The following is a 24790-nucleotide window of genomic DNA, read 5'->3' as shown; positions in this document are numbered from 1 at the left end:
ACAGTCACCTCAGAGGCTTCCTCCTGAGCAGCCTGCGGGGGCGGAGACTTTGTTGTGAAGGACACGAGCGAGCGCCAATAGACGCGTTGACGTGCGTCCTCTGTGCTGCCTTCAGGGCCGCCTCGGACGTCTCTGTGTCACGTTTTCAGAAGCTGAACATGAGAAAGTGTTTTTTTTGTTTTTTGGGTTGGTTTTATTTTAGAAATCAGCAGTTACTTTTTCAAAATGCAATATGTTACTAGTTACCTTCATTAAAGTAATACATGACGTTAAAATATAACTGTCTGCGTAATTACACTTCTTTTTAGTTACTTTAAAAAAACAGGGATGAGCAGGCCAACAAAGGATCAAAGTCTGATGTATTATGAGATAGGAATACATGTTTTTAATTGTAGGCTCAGTCATATGAAACACAATAGACCTATACCTTTTATAATGTAGCCTGTAATGTCCATTTTTTAGTCCACAGAACGAGGGATGCATGGTGCGGTTCAAGAATGTAAGTTAAAGTGCACTCGGAGGATTAGGCTTCATCATTAGGCTCATTTCAGTCCCACAGAGGCTGAACAAAAAACTTATGGGCTCGGCTGTATTAAACACACAGAGCTTATATTAATATGGTCATGTTGGTGTGGATGGGTTCTTTAAAAAAACAACATTAACTCTTCACTTCGGTCAGTTACTCCGTTACCGCTAAAAGTAATATATTACTGTAACGCGTTGCTTTTGTAACACCTTATCCCCAACACTGGAAATCAGCAGTAGAAGAGAAATAAACCCATAAGTCATGTAATCAATTAATAATCATGAATTGATTAATCGATTAGACTGTTGACATAAAACTAAACCCAACTATTTGGGTGACTGTAGTGTTTTAATTGCTGAAATCTTGTTGTTCTTGTTGTTTTCGGCCCTATAGTGAACAAGCTTTGTCTTGTAATTGTGTTTTTTATACTTCAGTGTTAATTGTCTTGATACAGATGTTATCTCCGTCTCCTGCCCAGGTACAGGGACTACAGATGTAGCTTAGCCTAAACCTAACTAACTAAACAAATTATCACATAAATGAAATAACTGAATGGTAGCCCAAAAGAAAATGGCTTTGGACTTTGAGACTTGGACCAAATGACTTGAGTCACATGTCTGTTAATTCATGATGAATATAATCATTAGTTTCAGATGTAAATCAATTTATACTTAACAGTTGTTGGTTTGCATTAAAACAGAAATGACATAGTCAAATACTTGATAGCTGTGACTATGCACCACTCATTCCTTACTGTAGAAATCCTGGTGACTTTATTAGACCTGGGAGATTTTGGGGGATTTCTGCTGGATTTTGGTTTCATTTTATTATCATTAGTAGTCGTGGGCTCCATTTAAACTTAAAGCTCCATGACTTCAGCTCATCATTGTCTGTGATAAGAACCTGTTTTTTTTATATACTGTCAAGTTTAAACTTCCCCTCTAGTCAAAAATAAATGTGGCTTCCTGTTACTTCTCTGTTTGAGCTTCACTGAACAGAACAACCTGTGTGCAGACTTTGACAATAAAAAGGCTGTTTTCACATTCATCTGCTGAGGAAGGAAAGTCTCTCTGTGCTTTAAATCTCAATTTAACATGTGTATGTGAGCAGGGTTTTGTGAATTCACCACCTGTTTGGAGACTATGACAGTCAAACAGGCAACTTATAAAATGTGACATTGAAATTTGAAACTTCCTGGACGCCTCGTGTCTAACAATCAAAACTAGGAAATTCAAATTATTTGCATAATCATGGATGCATGACTTTTCTTTGGGGCTGTAGAAGCAGAAGTAATCTTAAGGGATTGTAGTTGAAAAGATGAAAAAACAAATTATTAGTCAAAAGCAGAATATTTTCTGCATCTTAAAACATGTTCTGAGCGTCTCTTTGAGGCTTTTCTATATTTGCTTCACTGAAACTGAGCCGTCCAAAGGCACAAATGTGAGACAATTCCTATTTTATATGCAAACAGCTGTTTAAATAACTCTGATCAGCAGCTGTTGGCCACATTTCCAAACATACAGTATGCAATCAGGTCAGTAGTCATGGTTTGTTCAACAGGATTTGAAGGCAGCATGTGTTGATGGCAGACAAACCTCTCACTAAAAGTTTTGGGGTTAAAACTTCTCAGAACAAACGGAGTGTTTTCTATAAACACGGATCCTCTCCTTGACAACAAAGAGATTGAGCTGTGAAATCCCAAATTAAGTCTAAAAGAGGAAGAGAAAACACTTATTTTGAGTCTGAGGACATGAACATGTTGCAGCCAGCTGACGTCCCCTGGTGGTCAAAAGAAAATGACATACCAAACACTGAAGTTCAGATGATTTATTAAAATATCTAAACAGTGTATTATTATTACTATTATTATTATTTCAGGCATATTACATTAACATCTTCAAGATACATTGAAATAATGTGACTGATAAAGCATTTAAATAAGAACTACACATATCTAAACTGGTCTGAACCAATTAATTTCAAATTAATCTCATCAGCAATTTATAAGTTAGAAGTGAAAATCTCTCAACTTTCTGCGCTAAACAAGTACAGCGAAACACATTCTGCCCTCACACACACACACACACACACACACACACACACACACACACACACACACAGACACACACGCACGCACACAGGAACAGCAGATTAGGCCGACTGCTGAAGTGGATCAACATGCAGCCCATTTGGCAATGATTGTCCCATTACTGTTCCCCAACACATTTTCAAGTATCTCCTGAAATGTATTTAAAAAAAAAAAAAAAAGGTAAAACACCTTCAGCCACTGTCTGAAATGTAATTTCATGAATCTTTCTATTTTGGTTCCAACATGACAAAAACATACATGTATGGCTTTCGCAGCGTCTTTACAGCCACAACAAAAACAGCAATACTACATGGTTTATGTCCAAAGTGCATGCCTACACAACTCTCTGTATATCCTCTACCTAAGTCATAACCATAGAGAACAGATTTTAAAGGCACATGAAGCTGAATATTCTTCTTTTAGCATGACATTCATTTAACCTTACTTTAAGTTCCTACAGAGCAATAAACCCACTAACTGTGAAGCACTGAGACAGCCAGGGTGTCGAGTATTTGATTAAAAACACAGAGTAAATTTGGTCTAAATTATTTGCCACGATGCAAACATATCTCACCGTACAGTTTGTATTCTATGTTTCGGTTATGTGTTACAGACATGCAGAAAAGTGTCAGTCCTCTATGTACAATAAACGGGCTGCAGTTTTATTTGAAAAAACCAGACGATTTGGCCTGCGGAGCCATCAACATGCTGGCTTGATTCTTGTGTGTGATGTGAATCTGAAAAGGAAAAATATAGAAAGCAAAAAATCCAGTCAATTACAATATAAACCAAAACATTTATCATTTCAATGCTAATAGAGAGGCACCCCTTCCAGTGGACCACTATGGGACCTTATTTCGGGAAAAATATGTTTCGTGGTGAATCATGAGAGACAAAATGATCCCATTTGAATTGTGCCTTGAAATGTGACTTGATGTTTGTCAATTTAAAAGATACATTTTTTAACTTGATGAAGTCGCAGTTCGTCATTAAACTGTTGAAGTAAAAGACTTTGAAAATATACATAATAGACCCTTCTCACGTCAGACATCTTGACTTGTCAAAGCCGTAAAGGCACTGGTGTCAACAAAAACGTTAATAACGATGGATCCACTCTATTAAGTGTCCTTCTAAGTCATGTTAATGTGTGAGCATGCAGAATACCAGAGCTCTAGAACGAGCTCAACTAAATGGAGTGAAGCCATCAGTAATGTAAGAAATTTTAATGTGCTTTTAATGCTTTGACAAGTCGTGAAAAGGGTCTATTCAAAAGACTACACACCAAACAGCCACGTCAGTGACGCTGTGTCGTTTAGCACTTACCAAAACCTCTAACTGAAAGCTTGTAGAGCTTAGCTATCTCACAGAGCTGACTAACTCTTTTTTCACATACTGTAACTGCAGCTGTCAATATGGCCAGACTTGACCTTTTTAAATACTTTTTCTCTGTGGCGAGGTGACAGCCATGTTAAAAACTAAATAATACTTCACTATCTTTACAACAAATTGCAATTTTCTTGACTTGTTAAATTATCTTTTGCATTGACAAACATTAGATGTGTAATTAATGGCACAATTCAAACAGGATCAAAAAATTATATGTCTCTCGCAGTTCACCTCCAAAGAAAAATTGTGATTCCTGCACACATTCTCAAGACATAACACTTAAAAAGGGAAATAGTGCTCACCAAATCAAGATCACCATGAGCGAGCAAAGTCATACAATATCTTTAATACACATTTTTCACTTTTAGTATTAAAAAACAAAACAAAAAGGGGTCCATTCACCACCATATACATTTTCCTGAAATAAGGTCCCATGAGAGAACGAGAAGGAAAGAGACTTTGCCTCTCTACAGCAGCATTTGCTTTGATATTTAATTAACGGCCAAAAAGACAAAACAGTGTCTGTGTGGTGTTTACCGTGCAGGGAGGCTGCATCCACGGCTCTCCATCTATCTGCATCGGTAAGGCTTTCTTCGTCCTGGGGGTAGAATAGAGAGGGATCAACAAAGTGCATCAGGTAACAAAATCAATGACCCTAAAGTGTAATTAAAATACCAAAAGAAAGCCAGCACACGTAATTATTGTTATGTAAAGAACCTGCTAAGTATCATCCTCAGCTGGTGATCAGAGTCAACTAGAAGCCGTTCTCAAAGCCTGACAAGTCTGAACACGTCTGTGTGGCAGATTCTCACCTGATGGTGATCTGTGATGTTTTCGCAAGCCTCACAGCGCTTTTCAGGCCCGTGTATATCTGTCCCATCTCCATGGCTCCTTCCAAGCCGACCACCTCTAATCGACGGTCACTGAGATCTGACAAGAACACAGTGACATACTGAATATCCAGCGTAAAGACAGTGAACGTCTGAGACAATCATCATATTCACAGTGATCTTATTTATTCTGCATCAGGATACAGAGTGGAATTCAAAGTAACAAAATAATATTGTACTGAGACTCAACCCATTACTTACATATACTCCTGGATACATTTAAACTAATACTAAACTTACATTTATAACAAATCAAATATTTTTAAGAGGCTATGGGTGAACACAGTGTTTCATCCAGCAGCAGAGACAGGAGATACTCTCTCTCAGGAGTTGGTAGAGACCAAAAACAGAGCTAAAAGGAAAGTTAATATTGGACTGGAGGACACAAAAAACGAATACAAATTAATTCTAGCATTGTAAATAATCAACTGTTCGCTAACAAATGAGCCAAACCAACCTGAAAGGTGTTATTATTTCAATGCGTTTATAAGTCGTCTCTGCTGCCCTCAAGTGGCCAGAGAAATCAGTTATTGCAGGTTTAAATATGAGTTGATTTGGGATTATAAAAAGAAATTGCGCACTGGCGGACGTACGCAAGGTTTTATAAATCAGAATATTTTTTCTGCGTACGTTCACTTCCTCATTTGTACGTATACAAACATTAAGAGTGGATTCTCCTCTGAGTTTTATAAATGCGGATCCTGAACAGCATGAAAATACATCATCGAGTCAGGCTAATGGTGTCATTAAATTGAAGCTGGTTTTATTAATGCATTTAATGATTTGGGAATATCTTACCCTCTTAAAGCTGCATTAATTGATTTTTGGACCACTTGCAAACAGCAGGTCAAGCAGAAAACATCCAACATATTATCACATTGTTGTTGTTGTAAAGACAGTTGTTTTAGCAAACAGTTGCCTAATCATAATCCTAGCAGGCACGGGGCAACGTTGCATTTATTTTGGGTCCTATTTGCCTCCACCAGAAAAATATTTGTCCAATAATCACACTGACTTAGCTGTTTTACAGAAGCAGGTTTTTGGTTTGTGGGCTGTAAAACCAAAACATTTAGATGGAAAAGGTTAAAAGGCTTCATACAGCTAAAGGGAAGTGCAGTGTTTTGGGTTTATCATTGCAGGTGACCCCTTTTATATATAGATTAGTGCAGCTTTATATCAGATTTCTGAAAATCTCATACACCCTTTTCTAAAGTAATCATTAAGTAGAGTTGAGGTCAAAGACAAAATACCTTGGGAGGTCACTTTCAGGATTTCTGGGTCGATGATCACGTCAGGCTCTTCCTGACCCTTAGTGTCCCCTTTCTTGGTCTCGCCCCACAGGTTGGAACCACCATGCATGCTGGGAATGTTTAGCACAGCAACCCCCTCCAGAGACACACCACTGAGATCCAGCGGAGTACCACAGCACTGAAGAAGAAGCAGCAGCAGGTGTCAGGGACAATGTAACATCAGTACGCTGTCTGCTTGTGGGAACAGTTTTTTTTTTTTTACACGACAGAAACTGTTTCAAAGAGAGAAACACAAAATGCACACTTTGCAGGGCAGGTTACGCTGATGCTGCGTTCTCACCTCAATTGTAAGACTTTCGCTCAGTTTCTTGCAGGAAGCAGAGATGGTTTCTGAAGTGGCAAATTCGAAATACCACAGCTTGTTCTTCATCCTGCAGTCATGAAAAAATTTGTTTTTTTCCTGCAGGTTTGAATGATGTTTCATTTTCACAGAACATTTTTTAGCACACGGCTCTTCAGGGGGAGGAGGAGTCAAATTGCAAAGCTCATTGCCACACACATCTGTTGTTGCACCTGCGTTCATGTTTTTTTTTCTGCTTTCAAAAACCCATCACACAGGAAAAATAAAAGTAAAACTGAAAAACAGCTCTGCTGATTTAAAATTACGTTTTTAACAAGGTTTGGGAACAAAGACCACGCCTCAAACTCATCCCATTTTCACACAAAAAGTATTTAAGCTCACATAACCAATTTCCTTCCCCTTTGATTCAGTTTTCACATCCTTCCCCAAACCCCCCTTTTTTTCCCTCTCTCTCGTTTGAATACAGGAACCACTGACGGCACTAATCGGAAAAATAAATCCCTTTGAACAAAGAGACAGCTCCCCAACTCAGAGTGGTGTCGGTTAGAAGCAGGAAGTAAGGAGAGAACTGGGGGAGCTGAGACTAACATCCATCCTGCCACAACCCCTATTCCTCTTCTCTCATCCCTTCATCCCTTCATCCCACGACCGTCTGCCTCCTTCTGACCATCAATCAGAACATTCCATCATCTCAAATCTCCATCAATAATACACAATAAACTTCTAAATTCATAACTTTGTTGCCGTGGTCTTTAATAGTGAAAATGGATTTGTATGTAAATGTTCCACCAGTAAGTGTAATGTGTACCTGCTGTTGAATTTCTGGGGATGTTTCTCCCTCATCGTGTGAAACCGGTGGGCAATGGAGGCATCCTGTTGACACAACACAATGATCCAAATGACACAAACCACACAAACAACACAAAACCTAAAAAAAAATACTTCCTCTTGTTTGCATTTCTCAGACACTCACCACACCAATAGAGAAGTAGTTGTTGATGATTTCATACGGCACCGGGTCGCCCTTCTCCTCATTCTCATCTGTGATGACCTGCACACTCCAGCGGTCCATCGGGACCTGAGAGCTCCCCTCGATGTCTTTAAGAATACGGCTCAGATCCTCACCATCATATCCTTCAACGCACAAACACCAACATGACTCACTGTGCACAAATATAGTATGAAGCATTGGGAGAACTTTTGCTGAAGGACATCCAAACAAACACACACAGCAACAGAGCATCCAGTTTCAACTGTATGGAAACTCTCCAACTGTCATTAATTTCTCACCTCCTCCCCATCGCAGACATCGCGCAAGGTCATTTCCCGTTCCCAGAGGAAGCACCGCGACAGGTGGCCGTACCAGAAGATTGGCCTTGTCTGATTGCGAGAAAAAGAAGGATGTGTGTCACGATGATTTTCACCAGAAACTGACGTGTGCCTTTTATAGATCTTGATCCACCATTCTCACCTATTGCGTCGAGAATCCAGCCAACTGTTCCATCTCCCCCGCACACCAGGATCCTGTAATCCTGCAGATTTCTGAAGAAACTCAACCTGAAAGAAAGTTGATGGGAGCTATAACATCAGAGTGTGATACAGAGCGGAAAGAGGTATTCAGGAAAATGTGGTTTGAATTATACATTTATTTTAATTTTCATCTATCCTCGTAAATTTAAATGCATGTTGAGATAAACAGGAATGTTTGTGTGGGCGAGGAATCATAGGTGTATGTAAACACATATGGGTATGAATGTATATATTAAGGTAGAGGTAACGGTTTATTTATTGTCATTTTACAGCTACAGGGTTGTAAAACGAACCTGAGTTCCTTTTTATGCTACATAACAGAAAAACAAAGAAAAACAAACTAATTTATAGAGTGAAGTGTGGAGGATGAAATGAGTCTCACAGCCCGAGGAAATAAGCCTCTCTGTAGTCAGAACACCTGTCTATGAATGTAAATGTCTAGGTGTGGATGTATATGCAGCTTCTTGAAATCCCCCTTTTATTTAATACACCTCCTGTATTTAATCTCCAGGAAACTGTTCTTGTTTAAAAGAAAAAAGGAAACTGTACGAGATGAGAAAATTATTGACAGACACGTGGATATCTATCTTTAAAAAGAGAGAATTATATACACACTGACAAAAAAGACATATAAATATATATTTCTATTTAACGCTGAACATAGCCTTTTGTATCAATTACTCACCCTGGTCCTGGTCCGCCACTTGAGAGGTTATATACCTGCCGTGGATTCAGTAAATACTGAAATTTATGCAGGACTCTGAAATACATAAAACCAGGCTAAAGAATATGCACGTATCAGACATCTTTCTTTCTAAACTTATTCTGCTTGGACTCACCTTTCTCCCTGCTTTCCACCACTTTTAGGGTTGACAAACACGAGAAGAGGATGGGTGTTTGGCACAGGGCTGATCTGAATGAATGATGTACAAATGTTCATTATAAAACAGATGGGAAAAAACACACACACTGATCTACTGTACATAAAGGCTAATCAAATTTACCCTACTCAAATGTCAGGTTGTAAATGTTCAGTGTTAATAAAAGCTTTCGTTGGAGAGAATAATACCTGAAGCACTTGTCCATCAGGAGTAGTATTAAGCTCGCTGTCATCTGCTGAGGCAGAGCAGCCGTTCTTTACATTGTTTGGTCTCTCCTTTAGGGACCAAAACAAAACCAGAGTGAAAAAACAAGAGAATATGTAATAGCTTTTCATGTCTTTTGAGGAATAAAGAAAACTCTGTACACGCTGTACCTGTCAAAATGCCACACAGGTGAGAGGGGCTAACCAACAACAGGAGGTAGCCCTGGGCTGATGTTATGTTCTGCGTTGGTGTGACAGGCACTGTTTGTACATTTGCTTGAGATGTGCCAGAGGATAATTTTGTACCTTTATAACAGGATATATTGCCCATGGAGGCAGGATATGGTCTCGCAGCAGCCCACAGGTGCACTCTGTTGGCTCTTGGTCTGCACATTCATCGTGACGCTGTTAAAAAACACAAAAACAGACACGTTACATAACAACACAGCAGTGGTGACAGTTCACAGGATCCCAATTTATCTTTTTAAAATATTCTGTTTTGCATTTCTGCTTCATTTACTGCAAACAACTGAAAGAGACAGGATAAATGTTAATAAAGCCTCCACAGGCTGAATTTGAACCAAAAGCATTATGCACATGGTATACAATCAGGCCATTTGAGTCTTTTTTTCAAATCAGGCAGTGTCACTGTCTTTTAAAAGAGAGACCTGAGAACAAGAACCATCTGTGACAATGGCGACACATGCATATGCAGCAACATGTACCTTCAACTGTCACTTTTTACTTTTTAATCTTTTACTTTTTTTTTGCTTTATCGCTGAAAACACATTTTCTATGACAGAAATAAATTCATCAGCGTTAGACAAAAAGTGCAGGTTTTAGATGAAAAGCAGCCGACTGTGAGACGATCCCGGCCCGCAGCATTTTTCGAACGTCAAACCTGACCAGCAGGACCACCGCAGGGAGGAGAGGAAGAGAGTCGGGATAAGAGTCATGCTAATTTAAGGCTGCTCATGGCCAACCTCCCGTTGCAGGAAAATGAAATAGACGAAATTGGAGTGAGGCTGGTCAAGCAATGGAAAATCAGAGACTGCTGTGCCCACATCTTTAGAGAGACCTGTCTCCACTACAACATCCAAACCGACAGTTCACTAGACTACAGCGGGACGAGGAGAGGATATAAATATATAAAAAATATATATATGCATGAAAAATAACAATAGGCCTGTATATGTTTTAAATTTGTGTAGCATGAAGGAACTACAAACTTTAATTTCATTGTGTAACCCTGTGTTATATTACAAATAAATTACCTTGAACCTTGAACAGCAATAGCACAAATACATTAAACACAAGGAATCAATAAAAGCAGTTCACCAGACACCAATGCTTCAAAATCTCCAAGGGGAATGTAAGACTCTAGTCTGAGCTGAGTTTGCAGTTCATTCCATTTATAAGTTGGGTAGTATCTCAGCCCAGTTCTGCTAACATTAGTGAGTACATGAGGGAAATCAAAGGTTAAGTTGTTACTGGATCTTGTACTGTAGTTACTAGGTTAGAATGAGAGAAGAGATGTTAGGAAGTTTGGAAGTGTCAACTGTAGAGCTTTATAAATGAATACATAGCTGGTAATTTTAAATCAGTGACACACTAAGACGCTTTCTCACCATCGTGTGGCACCACACACAGTGTTTGCCTGTTAAGCCCCCGAAGCTCTTGATCTTCTTCTGGCACTTATCACACTTCCGAGAGTCACAGTTCCCACTCACCCAGTCGTGCGCTGGAACCTGAAACGTGGGAAGAATGTTTTAATGTCCACATAGAGCTGGGCGATATATATGATATATATATCGTATTATATATATTGTTATTGTAATATGAGACTACACATCAAGTCTTGTCTTTTCCTGGTTTGAAAGGCTGCATTTCAGTAAAGTGAGGTTATATTCTTTATCAGACTGTTCTACTTATTCTAACACTTGTTCTAGCATTTATGAGGTGCTTTTGAGTAGATTTATAAATACAGAATATATTGTGCATCGTGATATAGCCTGAAAGTATCACAGCATTATTTTAGAGCCGTATCGCCTAGCCCTACATCCACATAAGAGCACTCAGACACAGGATGACATCTAATTTAGACTGTGTGTGTCACTGTAAATGGTGTCACGGAGACATTGGTATACCCCAGTTTCTTTCTTTGACTTCACATACGTCCTGGTGCAGGGGGCCGGGTTCCTGTTAGCACAGCGTCCATGGACTGTGTATTTGCAGCCTGCACAACAGGACACAAAACACAGCTGTCATATGATTCTTACACCAAAGTAAATCACCATGTGAGGCAGAACAATCTGAAAAGGATCCTTAAATTCTCAATTTTGACACCACCAGTTTGAGTGATAAATGTCACTGCAGTGTCACCCTCTTCTGGTGAGTTCAGGTACTCACAGGTGCAGCACAGTCCCTGCTTCCTCAGACCCAGCAGCATGCTCTGGCACACGTTGCAGTAAACAGGCTTGTTGAAATGTTTCATCCTCCAAAGGTGCTGGCCGTCCTTCTGGGTCACCTGGTTGTTGAAGGAACAATCATTGAAGCAATGGGGAAAGTAAGAGGAGTAAGAAGAGCATTGTGGTTTAAGATCTTTGCTACTGTGCAAATTTAACCTAATAAACGTTTGTAACAAACTGAGCTTACATCAGGTTTCCCTTGACAAATTTGGGTAACACTACACAAACCTTTACACTGTGAGCAAGGTCTACATTTCACAGTTGTTTTTCAAACAACACTCATGATTAAAGTTGCAGCAGTATACTGGTTTCAAGGTATACTGTGGTATAAAAATTAATAGTTGTCTTACCGTGCACAATTGTTTATCTACGGTATTAAATTCTACCACATTAGTGTGAAATTCACGGTCAGGATTTAATATTTTGGGAAATTATAAAAAAGTTTCCTCAGTTTCCTCAACAAAAAAACAAACCTTTTTTCATTTCTTAAGGGTCTTGTAACTGACAATAATAATAATAATGATATAACAACTGTGTATTTTCTGATTCTGATATTTTCTGAGACGGTTATTGTACCATGACAATTTCGTACCATTGCAACCCTACTCATGACTAACCTTGCCTTAATGAGATTGCTGAATATCCAGTATATAATGCCTCTACATGTCATGACATACAGTGTAGCACCATAGATATTAAGTTTAACACTGACTATGATCTTAAACTCTCAACACAAGATTATAAGGTTGCTTTCAATCTGTTTACATAGTGACCAGCGCTCTTATCCAGATTACACACTTACACATTATTTCCGACATGATGCCTCAGCCTATCACTTACTGCATGAGGCATAGCAGTCAGTCCGGGAAGCAGCACAGAGCGACTGTGAGGGGGCTGAATTCATGCACCCCAGGCTTCAAATGTCTATTGGTGGCTAGAAATAGCCTGAGGGGGAAGTCCCTTGCATTGTTGTTGAGGCCAAACCCTGTGACAGAGTCCAGTTCATGGTTTTAGATCGTCACAGTGGTCGGGCAGACATGCGGTCTGACATTAAGTGGCATTTACATTCCTGGCAATACAATAAACGACACCTAAACACAAAACTAATATGTTCTTGATTTTTTGACAACCATTTTCATATATACACGCATTATTAAAATGTATCATTTATTGCATCAGCCTTAAGATGGCTATTTCAAGTAAGCACTTTGTTAAATGCGGGCACAGATTGTGCAGAGTAAATGGAAAACACTAAAGCACTCTGGTGGTGCAGAGCTTGCATGAGAGATGACATTACCACACCCTATAACACTGAGTCGGCAAAACGGCCCTCATAGACAGGGAGGAGGCGAAGGACAGAGGAGTGGCAGGCAAGGCCAGAGTTTCACGAGAGCGGTAAAAGTAGGTTTCACCACTTTGTGAGACACCTGCTGTAAAAATGAAATACAGCTGAGGCTCGGCTTTCGAGGCCACATCCTTAATGAAAAGATAAACTTTCTGCTTTTAAAGTACCTTCAGACCCAGCAGGACCAGCAGGGGAACGTTGTTCATGCCTCCCTCCACCCACTCCTCCAGAGACACAGTGCCACTGCTGTCAGCATCAATCGCGGTCATCATGTCCTTCAAAACCTGATGAAATTACATTTTATTGTGATCAGATCAGCACACACATTTTATATTATTTAAAAAGCCATACAGTATAACAAGCCCTCTTGTTTGGTATGGTTGCAGCAAAAAAAGGGTTGCTTTGAGAGAATGAAAATCAGTTTCCCCTCCTTGCTTTGGAAAATGGTTAAATGATACAGTTTCTTGTTTATTCTTTGAAGAATTTCTGTATACTCTTTCTGATATCCACTAAAAATCTGGGGACCCTTTGCTGAACATGTTAAAAGGAAGAGTTGTCATGTTTTTTATTCTTCTGTACCTTGATCTGACTGGATTTCAGCGCTCTGGCCTATGTCTTGGACCTTCCATCTATTTCTGACCATCAATCCACTTGTGGACAATATAGTCATTGTATGGGCTGACATACAGTATACAAGTGTACTTTTTCTGTGATCTGGCTGTCTGTTTTGTTATACTCATGTCTATTTTCTCGTTTTTTGTTTTGTTTTGTTTGTTTATTGCGTGTCTGTGTTGTGAAAAAGGAAAATTGTGTTGGATATCGCACTTGTGCCTTGGAATTTGTGATTTCAGGGAAGCTTATCATTTCACCAACCCTAGCAAATGAGTAACAAGTGCTGCCATATACTGTACGTGATGATGTAAGAGATATCTTGTGCAAACAAATGTGTCCATCGATATGTGATTGCTTTGGCACGGATGTACAGTAAAGTACAGTATCCGCAAACTTTTTATGTGTTTTAGAGCAGAGCATTCTGGGACTTACCGGCCTCAGCTCTGACACATCCCATCCGAGGTAGTCTGCAGCATGCATCATCTGAGCAATAATCCTATCCACTTCCTGTTTAAAAAGTAACAAAAGACTTTTGTTAGTAGTGTGGCTGATTTAATAAAGTACTTTAAATTAAAATCAAGAAGCCACATTTTAAATCTTTTTTTTAAATAACACCAAAAAGATTTTCTGACAACTTACAGAGCTGTCGAGGACCCCATTGCCATCTCTGTCATAGAGCTTGAAAGCAACTAAAGAGAGAGAGAGTAAATGAAATTGGAAGTGCTGGACCAAGTCATCACTCATTATTTTGAGCATCAAAGAAAACCAAGGACTTACACTCCAACTTGTCCCTGGGCTGGCCATCCTCCAGTAGGGAGAAGTAACATGAAACATCCTTGAGAAAGACCTCCTCTGTGGGAGAGATGGAGGAGAGAGAGGGAGGGCTGTGAATACTCTGGTTACCATATCTGCACAAACAGTACCTCACAGGCATGTGGTGATAAATGAAAGTATGCCAAATAGGCCATGGCGTAAATTGATAAGGGCCTGCAGCACAGTAGCGTGGAGGCAGTGAGTTGTGTTAATACATGGTGTACAATCTCACTGGCACTGTCTTCCTGGGTGGGTTCAGAGTTTTGGAAGGAGCGGAAGAGTCGCTGGCAGAGATCCACAGGGAAGTCCTCCACTTCTAAATAAGTCTTCAGGAACAGACGGAAGCCCTCTTCATTGATGCACTGGAAAAAGAATGAATGGGAGAGAAATATTTTTGTTTACTAACATTTTGTTAGATGTAAAATGAAATGTTTTAACGTCCAGTGTGTGTATTGTTCATGTTAATGTCTGCATTCTTTAAGTTCGCCTTTTCTTAGAAAATAAGGGAGGATTATGATCACATTGTTACTACTGTGGGAAAATGTTTCATCTGACATGTGTCCTTTTCATAGAACAGGCTTGTTGAGCCATTTAAGTGCATCCAGTGTGGGTCAAGAGGCTTTCAAAAGCCCAAGATGTTTCTCACAATCATTTAATCGATCGTTTTTTTTAAGTAAAAATATGTTTGCCTCCAAATTTGGAGTGGCTGCAGGGTTTTCACTTCATGATGACATAAGATAATAAACAAGTTCCTGATTCAAGCTCTCAGTCCATCTGTCTGGCCTGCTATCTGTCTCTCTCACATGATAATATCCTGCGGGGCTGACAAGCAATTGTCCCTCGATAATGGTGAACCACAAACCCATTTCTTGTTGACATTATTCCATTTCCATGGTTGATACCCTGCAGAGCTGCTCCAGTAATAAATAATGTCACTGCAAGGCAGCCAGATCACAGAAGAAAAGAAGAAAATGCATAGAAAAGGCACCATTATTCTGCAGATGCCACCATTTACAACAGATAACCTCATTGTTCTGTGTATTTTAACAGATATTAACTAGTACTTCAGGGTAGTATTTGTGTCTTCTCCCTTTAAAAAACAACATATCCTTATAATCATCTAATTAAACTGTACATAGCCAAATAAGCCATCAGAAATTACTGCACCTGCTCCCTGCACAAATTGGCTGGCAGTGTAAGCCCCTGATGTACAGTATTGGAAAGACCTTTTTCAATTACATTTCAGCTTACACTGCATGAGGGCAGCCAGCACACTGTTCGGCAAGGCCTTCCTGCGTGGGCAAAACTAAGGAGGTAATTTACATTTGCAACCTTGCTCGAGTGCGCTGAAGATTTTTCTCATGGACAGCTTAGTCCACATGATCGATGGGTTTGAATGTAATTAATAAGCGTAGGACAATTAATAACCGCACAATGTACATTAATCAAATGCTCATTCCTCACTAAACTGCTGTGCTGGGAGCTTTAGTTCGGCTCAGTTATGTGGCTTGTAGCTGACGTCACTGTGAGTTAGTTCTGGAGGGGTGGACCTGATGGTGAACAGCAGGACACAGCGTCCCCTCACCTCTCCATGTCTGTGCTGTGCCAGCCTGCCATCTGCATCAAATTCCCTCAGCACGTCTTTCACCTTCAGGCTGCAGTCTGGAAGCAAAGACACACAGGTTACACAAGGATAAATGGTTCACACATCACCTTGCTCTCTGCGTGACAATTTTCATTCCACATTTCTGAGATATCATGTACACAAACAGGATGATTACACAATGAATATAGATTTATCTGGAAAAAAAATGATGTGCATGCTTTATTTGCAAAAAACAGACTGTGGGTGACTGCTGCCTCCTCTAGATATGAGAAACCATGAGCGAGTGTAAATGAGTGTGTGTGTGGGTGGAAGTGGAAGTGGAGGGGAGGGGTGTTAAGCGCTGAGAAAGCTGCCTGCCTGCCTGCCCGCCCGCCTGCCTGTCTGTACTCACATTCAATGTACTGCTGTAGCTGGATGAAGTCGACGGGGCTCAGTTCCTTCACCTCTGGGTTTGTGGGGGTGGACATGGTGCCTGCTTCTGCACTAACTGCCTGCCTGTGCACAGGCGAGAGAAACAGAGAGATGTAGACGGAGAGAAAGAGAAGGTGGGTGCACAGTAGCCTGCCTCTTTGTAAAACATAAAAGCATGGCTGCAAGCAAAAGATAGCATCTCCCATCTCGCATCGTAAAAAAATCCATAATTGTAGACAAGGAGAATTACACTAAACATCCAACGCTGAGTGAAGCAGAAGCATGACAGTGACTGCAAGAGAACACAGAAAAGCAGCCAACACTGTTCATGAGAAAATATCTTTTCACATTTGGTGAACACAATGAATGATTATAATAGGCTTTTATGTCTATTTCTTCCTTGTATGGTGCTCTAAAATGGAGCTGCACTGTCACACATGAACAATTTTGTGTACTTATGCTGTATTTATTTTATCTCTTTACATCAGTAAGGTGTGACTAGCCACTGAAATCTGGGCCAAAAGTCTGGTAGAAATGATGTCAGGCTAAATGTACCCATGGTACTTCGGCTCTTGAGATTCTCCGCACCCAGAATCTTTTTCCATATACTCACTGGCCCATATTGGATTCATACAATAGCATATATAAGGAGTTTTATTCGTGTTGTTCGTTTAGACCAAGAGAGTACAAGGAAGTGTTAAAACACAGAGATAAACAATTGAATCTTGGTGAGAGGTTAAAAAACAAAACAAAACAAACTGGCTTGTCAAGGGACCTCCCCGCCAGACAAAAGGAAGAGACTTGAATGTCAAATAAGGCTGAAAGCAGGCGTGAAATTTGAATCTGACACAGAAAAGGAGGTTGCAATCGCAATCAACATTGGCCTAGCATGTCGTTCAGAAGTCGGAGGCATGAAGTCTGAATGAACACGTGGTTGGTTCGTGAATGATTTCATCAGAAGCAAAGACGCTGTTAAAGCGTAATGGAAGGGGAATAAACACAGGACCACAAACAAACAAACAAATTTATTGTTCATTAATCATTGAGGAAAGAGGAGGAACTAGATAATGGTGGAGAGAAAGTTGCCGTCCTGACATCCTGTTAAACGTTGTTGCTGCAGATGCATGCCGTTTAATGTTGCCATCAGAAATATAGGTATAGATCAATATGGAATTTATAGAACTCCTAATGCAGCTGATAATCAATATGTACAGCTATTATGTGAGCCAAGATGTTTCCTGTCTGTCATAATAAGCACGGAGAAATAGCATGCATGCTTCTCTGACTCACTGATGCATTCCTTTCATGATGGGAAGAGCATTAAGAGAATATCTGTGTTAAAGCAAGACTGTGTCATATTTTTAAAGATGAAATAAACACATTCTTTCATCTATAAACAAAATGTTACGATGATAAGTAATAAAATGCACTCTTGCTCTCTTTAATACTCTCAGGGTTATTTTTGCTACAGTCTTACTTGGTCTGGTATGATCAGTAGCTTCGCAAATTTTAGATGGATAATGTTGTAGGGCTGAATGATATAGGAATAAGGATATTTTGACAGATTATACGATCATGATATGATTCAGGATTCGTAGAAATGATCATTTTTGCATCACAATTTTCATTTGAACTGAAAAACTATAAAAATCATGATGATATGACATTTGTTGGGGTCTATACAAAGTACTACAGTGCTTAATTATAATGCTGTTCAGTCATACATTTTACCTTTATCAAAAAATTGCAGCTTCATGCGATTTGGATTATATTTCTATTAATTGTGCAGCAATACAATGCTGTGTAACTGCAGTCACAAGACTTTTTTCAACTTGTTGCAATTCTGCCTTTTACACTATGTTTTACCATTTACCTGCAAACATCACTCATCAATAAGCACAAGTTACAAAGTCTCGACCACAGCAGTGATTCTGCACGATTGAGCCGATATATACTGGACGTAAATGCTGTAGAGTGTCAGCTTTTAACACTGCATTCATCCCGAAATTTGTCCGAGGTTACTGATCCATCACAGCAAACTGCATTCCGTTTCGTGTCTATTACATTATCGTTATGGGGTAATGCAGTGGAGAATCAATCTGCACTTCACCTGCATTACCATGCAACTATAATGGATCTTTGAAAAACAATAAACACACTACTCAGTGGACAAGATAAGAACGTAAATAGTCTGCTAATTGATTCTGATGCTGCACGGACATGAATGGGAACGGAGGGCTGGAACGTTAAGTGGGAGAATGAGAAACTCAACAGTGTGCTTTGGAAAATGGTTGGAGCTGATGTTGTGTACTTTAAAGAAAAGTCGGTACGTAAGAGTGTGGCAGGGATGACTTGTTTTTGTATGCTAACCTGAAAGTTCCCTCAACAAAAAGTCTATGGGATTTTTCAATTGGATTTTTGATTATTGTGGAAAACAAGCTCTGTGGCAAACACAAGCTTATGATATTTAGACACTTTTGTTCAGCAACATGATCTGCACTTTCATGATTTCAGAAATGTTAATGTGATGGCCACAAGTAAAAAGCTACCACTAAGCTTCCCACTACACTATACTATACACACTTTACTACAAAGAAAAGTTTGCATCTAAGTCCACCTGTAAAGACGGACTAGTGAGTGGATGAGTCTTAGTGCTACGTGTTCAGCATAATGATGTTTAATATCCCTGACAGCTTCTGTAGTCTCATGTAGCCACTTGTTAGCAACTGCTTTTTTTAGGACACCTTAATGCCTTATAATTCAAACATGGGGTATTTACTGACGTATTTCATGTATTACTGATGTGTAAATACCCCTTATTTCTGGCATCTAACTGAAGAGTATGTAAGAGTAAGTGAAGTGTAGAAAAAGCTAACTTATTTTTAGGGTTTAGCCGCTCTTTAAGGACACATAACGCTTGATAATTGAAACGGGATGTATTTTATGTCATGAACAAAAGGTGAAAATATCTTCAGCTTGTGTCAACCACACAATATCATTTCAGGCATTTTACCAAAAAGTACATTAAAAAATATTGACTTCAAGACAAGGGAACCAAAAATGCTACACTGCTAAATTATTTCCAGGTTTTAAGGGCTCATTCCTGCGGCACTCTATTCATCTGGTCAAATAGAGTGAGCCTGTTGGCTTAAAACCAAGTATCCAGTGGCAATTCTGGTAATACCCCACTTAAAAAAGGAACATACGGGGGGAAACTGTAATACGATAAAAATACTGAACCTGGTCCAGCAGTTTTGAAGCGTTACACACACACGTAGGCCATTGTAAGTCTGATACCATGTCTAATATCAACACCTTTTTATCATCAATTACACAAATACTGAACTAAAAGGAATAAAAGACTGTGGTGGCTTTCAGTCCAGGCTGATGAATAAGACCTGAGTGTAAATGTGTTGTTCACACTGTTGTCCACAGGTGTTATCACACATTAAAGTGCAGCCAGTGCAGGTATCAGTGACGGCTGTCTGCACTGAACAGAAAATCAGAGTGCTTACAGGACAAAGAACTTACTGAGAAAAAGACATAAATTATCTAACACTCACTCTTTACATGTGATTCGGATACATTTGCTGTCCTTGGACTCCGAAAGGTTTCCACTGTCCTCACTAAATTCCCTAAAAAGGTCAGCAGCTTTGCTTCGCACTTCTGTGAATGCAGCCAATCAGGTGGACCGGGTCTGACCCACGAAGGAATCATGAAAAGCCATCTGCTACTGATCACCTGATTACAGCCTGAAACTGTCTGTCCTAAAATGTACTCCTGACTCTCCATCTTCAAACCCTGTCTTATAAATTAATAAATATACCAAAAATAGGCACGAAACACACCTCTCATTTTAGATGATTTCCTTTCCTGTTTTTTATGCTCTCCAGAGGAACGTGATGTCACCGGCAGCATCGTGTCTACTTTGTCTCCTCACCGAGTCATCATCATTATTTTGTGGTTCAATGAGATCTCAAGCCTATCGGAGTAATCTGATCCCCCACTTCCTGATTAGATAATGATTTGCATGCATGATGCAGAGAGGGAATCAGCACCAGTCAGAACATGGAGCACAGGAAGAGGCATCCCCTGCACTTAGAGGAGAAAATATGAATAGTGTAATATGTGCCGAGACAGTTGTCTTCTCTCTCAAACATGAGGAGGGGATGTGAAAAATTATGGCTCCATCTAAATGAGCTTACTGGAGCGAGTATAAATATTTCAGAGGGTTTGAGGAATATCTGAGGCTTGTTACAGACTGTGTGACAAACTGATTCTGGGCTGGCTCTTGATAGGGGTACACCGTTGGGCAAAAGAAGCTTTATGAGGGAACTGTTTATGTTGCTTTATAGAAACATTTATGTGGTTGAGACTCTGTTGTGTAGACACGAAAAAGATTTAAATGTCGGCCAACATAGCCATCGTTCAGTGTGATTTACAGTCCGAGGTACATTTCTGTTTGAACAAAATGTCGCTGCAAATAATCAGTACAGTACAAATGGCGGCAGCACATACTCTGCCAGAAGTGGTTCTTCAAATAGGAGTAAAGAACATTTTAAATGTTAAAGTGGTTCTTCAAGTAGCAACAGCTTGTTGAAAAACCGTATGCTTCGAGCCTGACACAAGCCTTTACTTCTGACCACTCAACTGAAAAACACCAAACAGCTATATAAAAACTCATGCAGTGAAATAATTGGAGAGCTAGAGTGGACAGTTCAGTTGGCATTTTCTTTCACACATGTCACACGTTTTATTATGGACCCTTGATGTCCTGATGAGAAACTGTCAACAACCATACAGCACTCTCTTTACAAGAATGGTTTCAAGGTACACTTGGGGATGACCTTTTTTCCATGTAGGCTAATGTTTGTGCAAGCTGTCTCAACGCCCACGCCTTGTGTCAAGGAAATCTGCTGTTTTGCAACACTTGCAGGGTGCAAGCCATCGACTCCGTCATTCTGTGGTTGGAAAACACTGCGTAGGTTCTCTGAACAGAGAGTGAAGTCTACATCTAATGTTAGGCATTTGTTTTCCTCCTGAAACTACAACAGTTCTCTTCACTGGAGTGTGTGCAGATTGCGTTGGGTTAACAGAAGGGGGAGGACGGACATGCTTGGTTGCTATGGAAAGTGTTTCCCTCCATCAGCTGCTCTCCGTCAGAGTGCTGCCACGGGTGACTAACAGGTAGGAGGAGGCACAGACAGAGAGGGAGGCTGCCAGCTCAGGGAAGGGGGAGCCCAGTCGGTGGCTGTGAGTCTTCCCCCTGCTGCTCCACCTCCTCCCACAACATGAGCCTCGTTTGGCCTTCAAAACCAGAGGTCAGGCTCTAAACTGCATTCTACATGCAGATGCTACTGTGACTCACTGTATGAACAGGGGAATACTCCTTCACTATAAATGGATGTTTGCTCAGGGGGTCACTTTGCAGGCCAAACCAGTAGTTACACACCGGCAGAAATATTTGACTTACTTAGTGAACTATCAGAGAAAAAAGCTACTTCTTCACATTCATGAATCCCTAGAGCTGCAACCCGTGACCACTACTTCCCCTGGTTATCTTCACATCAGTTTAGTAATTGTACTGTGTACTGACAAATGGCTTGTTCAATCTACTGAAAGCACCAGTCCAGTTGGATTTTTCTGGTAAAAACAAATACAGATCTGGCTGGTGTAAGACTTATCAGCTGAGTAAGACTAAAAAAATGCAAAAAGCAGGGTCAAAAATAATGGCAAGCTCACTGTTGATCAAGGGTCTGATTAAAAGGGGATTCCCTTGGTTTAACAACTGTATGGTAACACTTAGGGAATTAAGTGGTATGCAAACTACAGCAGGCTCTTGTTAGTAGAGATACTAGAGCACACAATAACCATGGATTGCAAATGAGACAAAAACACGACAGGAAAAAAAAAAAACCCAAAAGGCATTCACCACAGCATGAATCACAGATTTCTTGGAAAATGTAGGCGAGGCTCTGCTCGCTCTACGGCTTCAAAGTGACGACTGCCCATCACTCAGAGTTCAGACTTGAATGTGACTTACATAATAGCTTTTTGTGGAGGCAGCCTTGTAGAGCACCACATCACCACTCAGAAAAAAGAAAAAACCTCAAACCTGCCCAGACTTGCGAGGGCACACGTTGTCATACAACACCACATTGCTTTTATGGTGAAAGTGTTTGCACGTATCAGGGAGTCTCGCCTGGATCGCCCACAAATCTATATCCACAACTGAAAATGTAACATTAAATGTCAAATTTTCCTATGATTCAATCTGAAAAGTAATCGTGTAGTATTCTCCACTATCATGTCAGTAACTCAGGAATCAGAGGGTCTTCGGAGAGAACCAAAATATATTTGATTATACATGTGAATCACTCTAAATAAGAATGAATGAGCCTAAAAATTCGGAAAGAACAGCAATGTAATAAGTTGCAGCATTCAGACACTGACACAGTTGCACTAAGGCAAATTCAAACCACGTGATATGACATGATAATAAAGTACTGACTTATGGCAGGTGATTTGTGAAAGCCAAAGGTTAAAAATCATAGTCATCAATACAGTATTCAGCCAGGCTTGGGGTGATGATATAATGAAGGAAGTAAAGGCTAAATAGAAGATACAACGACTGTATTTAGAGAAGTGAAATAGTCTGTAAACAAAGGGCGTCAATGCAGTTTCTCTGATTATGCTAGCTACACCATAAAGCAAAAGCTAACAGCATATGAATAACATTATAAATGTAACCACAGAACATAAAATGGGCTCAGTTCTAGTCCATTTACAGCCTCTAGCTTCTGATGTAAACATTTACAATGGGACAACTGACCTGACTACACTATTGATTGTCTGTGCCTGAAAACTCTCCTGCAGCTAGAAACACATGAATACCACCGAGACTCTCCAGCTTTTAAAATAACCTGCTCGTGATGAACACACAGCTCGACCAGGTAAAGTGCCAGCCCGGCGGAAAAAAAGGGGGAACAAACACAGACCTGATCAAGTATCCGGACTTTCCTGTATGTTTTGTTTTTCCAGAAAGCGCCAGGGCTGAAAGTCACGTTTAACATTTGCAGTGAAAGAGGAGCTTTGGGTAAAAAAATAAATAAAAAATGATCACACAGAAGTGACAGTGTCCACCAACGCCCACATCAACCACTCCACACTGTGAAGGATTTTGTTATCCCAAAAAACAAAAACACAGTGAAAACCCTTTGAGGTGTTTGGTGTGTATTTTGATTGAGGTTTCACTGTTCCAGCTGGTGTGGCACCATATCCTGGTAACAAACATAATCTGTGATGAGGGGGGGGGGGGGTTCACTCAGATAAGATCCTTTCAAACAGGGAGCAATAACACCATAAATCTCCTTGCGCAACCTACTACTGACACAGGCTATCAAGTTGTGTCATATGCTGGGAAGTTTAAATAAAAGATACAGTGGAGTATCTTCAGACATGACACCTTTAAATACTTGAAATACCCTTGAATGCTCACCAGTCTCCACTATGACAGATGGATCGCTCAATTCTCTAAATAGACTGAGAGAAGGGCTCTCCCGCGGGTAACTTAAGTAGCCTGACATTAACAGTCATGACACACAGCAAAGGGAACTGAAATGATGCATGTCCATGAGGTTTGAACAGAAAGCAGCGGACCGTGCATTAAAATGCACAAGGTCTGCCTTGGTTGGTTGCCGTTAGCGTGAGGGATTTACTCTTGTTAGAAACACACACGACTTTCTCTTTTTTAAAAGAAAAGATCCCAATGCAGGATTCACCAGAAGCGCCTACGTGAATTTCACAAATCTTGACGGCAAAAACAACACGCTATAATTATCGTATTTGAGAGTCGTTTTTTTCTGCAGCCAAACGCCGTCTAGAGCTGCATTGAAACTTCAATCACACCGAGTCCGGACCTCTTACTGTTTGTTTTTTGTGAGTCGTTTACCTTCCTGTAAAGCAGCTTTCTCGAAATCGTCGCGGTGCAGCTCGGCTCAGCAGACGATCACAATCCTGCTCTCAGATGCGACGAGAAGTGGCCGTTAACTTTGCACGGGAGGGTGCAGGTTGACGGAGTGGAGGCTGTGAACTAATGCCGAGCACAGACTGAGTGAGCGGATCCCTCTTGTCAAGCACCGCCTCAGCTGCTCTGCGCCCTCTGCGCTCACCAACACACACCCATCACACCGGCGTGCATCCATCTGCAAAGTTAATGTGCAGCTGTTAACCTGGAAGCAACGTTTTTTTTTTTTGTTGTTGTTTTTTTTTTTTACAGTGCACTTTGCATTGTGCTCTCGTTAAGCCAATCAATGCTAGGGGTGGGAATAACAGATCACTCACGACAAGATGTACGACACATTGCCAACGATGATCAATACAGTGTATGGTAATGTTTAAAGGATAGCCTACATCACCA

At 40.3% G+C, this 24790-nt stretch overlaps 1 protein-coding gene across 1 annotated transcript; it reads right to left on the bottom strand.

The window, feature by feature from the left end:
• Window positions 1-2818: 2818 nt before the first annotated feature.
• dgkaa (diacylglycerol kinase, alpha a) lies at window positions 2819-24576 on the bottom strand. The gene is made up of 24 exons (XM_073470258.1): window positions 24323-24576; window positions 16352-16455; window positions 15940-16016; window positions 14587-14716; window positions 14319-14393; window positions 14181-14230; window positions 13974-14048; window positions 13097-13213; window positions 11526-11643; window positions 11264-11352; window positions 10745-10864; window positions 9423-9521; window positions 9102-9188; window positions 8872-8945; window positions 8718-8792; window positions 7974-8059; window positions 7793-7882; window positions 7476-7636; window positions 7311-7375; window positions 6482-6572; window positions 6142-6319; window positions 4814-4931; window positions 4539-4599; window positions 2819-3352 (listed from the first exon to the last, which is right to left on the bottom strand). The coding sequence occupies exons 2-24, from the start codon at window positions 16425-16427 to the stop codon at window positions 3278-3280; spliced, it is 2187 nt and encodes a 728-aa protein (XP_073326359.1). The 5' UTR covers window positions 16428-16455; window positions 24323-24576; the 3' UTR covers window positions 2819-3277.
• Between the last annotated feature and the right edge of the window lie 214 nt (window positions 24577-24790).

This window comes from Pagrus major, chromosome 7 (genome assembly GCF_040436345.1).
Source record: "Pagrus major chromosome 7, Pma_NU_1.0".
Lineage (NCBI taxonomy): Eukaryota > Metazoa > Chordata > Actinopteri > Spariformes > Sparidae > Pagrus > Pagrus major.
The sequence above is the reverse complement of the archived record's forward strand: the minus strand, read 5'-3'. Positions and strand labels throughout refer to the sequence as shown.

Bases quoted from the DNA above. Each gene is read 5' to 3' on its own strand.
- dgkaa (XM_073470258.1), bottom strand. From the start codon at position 16,427: ATGTCCACCCCCACAAACCCAGAGGTGAAGGAACTGAGCCCCGTCGAC. The intron at 9,522-10,744 runs GTGAGAAAGCGT...GTTTTTTAACAG, and splicing joins GTGTGTGGTGCCACACGATG to CGTCACGATGAATGTGCAGA. The intron at 6,320-6,481 runs GTGAGAACGCAG...CTTCTTCTTCAG, and splicing joins GCGAAAGTCTTACAATTGAG to TGCTGTGGTACTCCGCTGGA.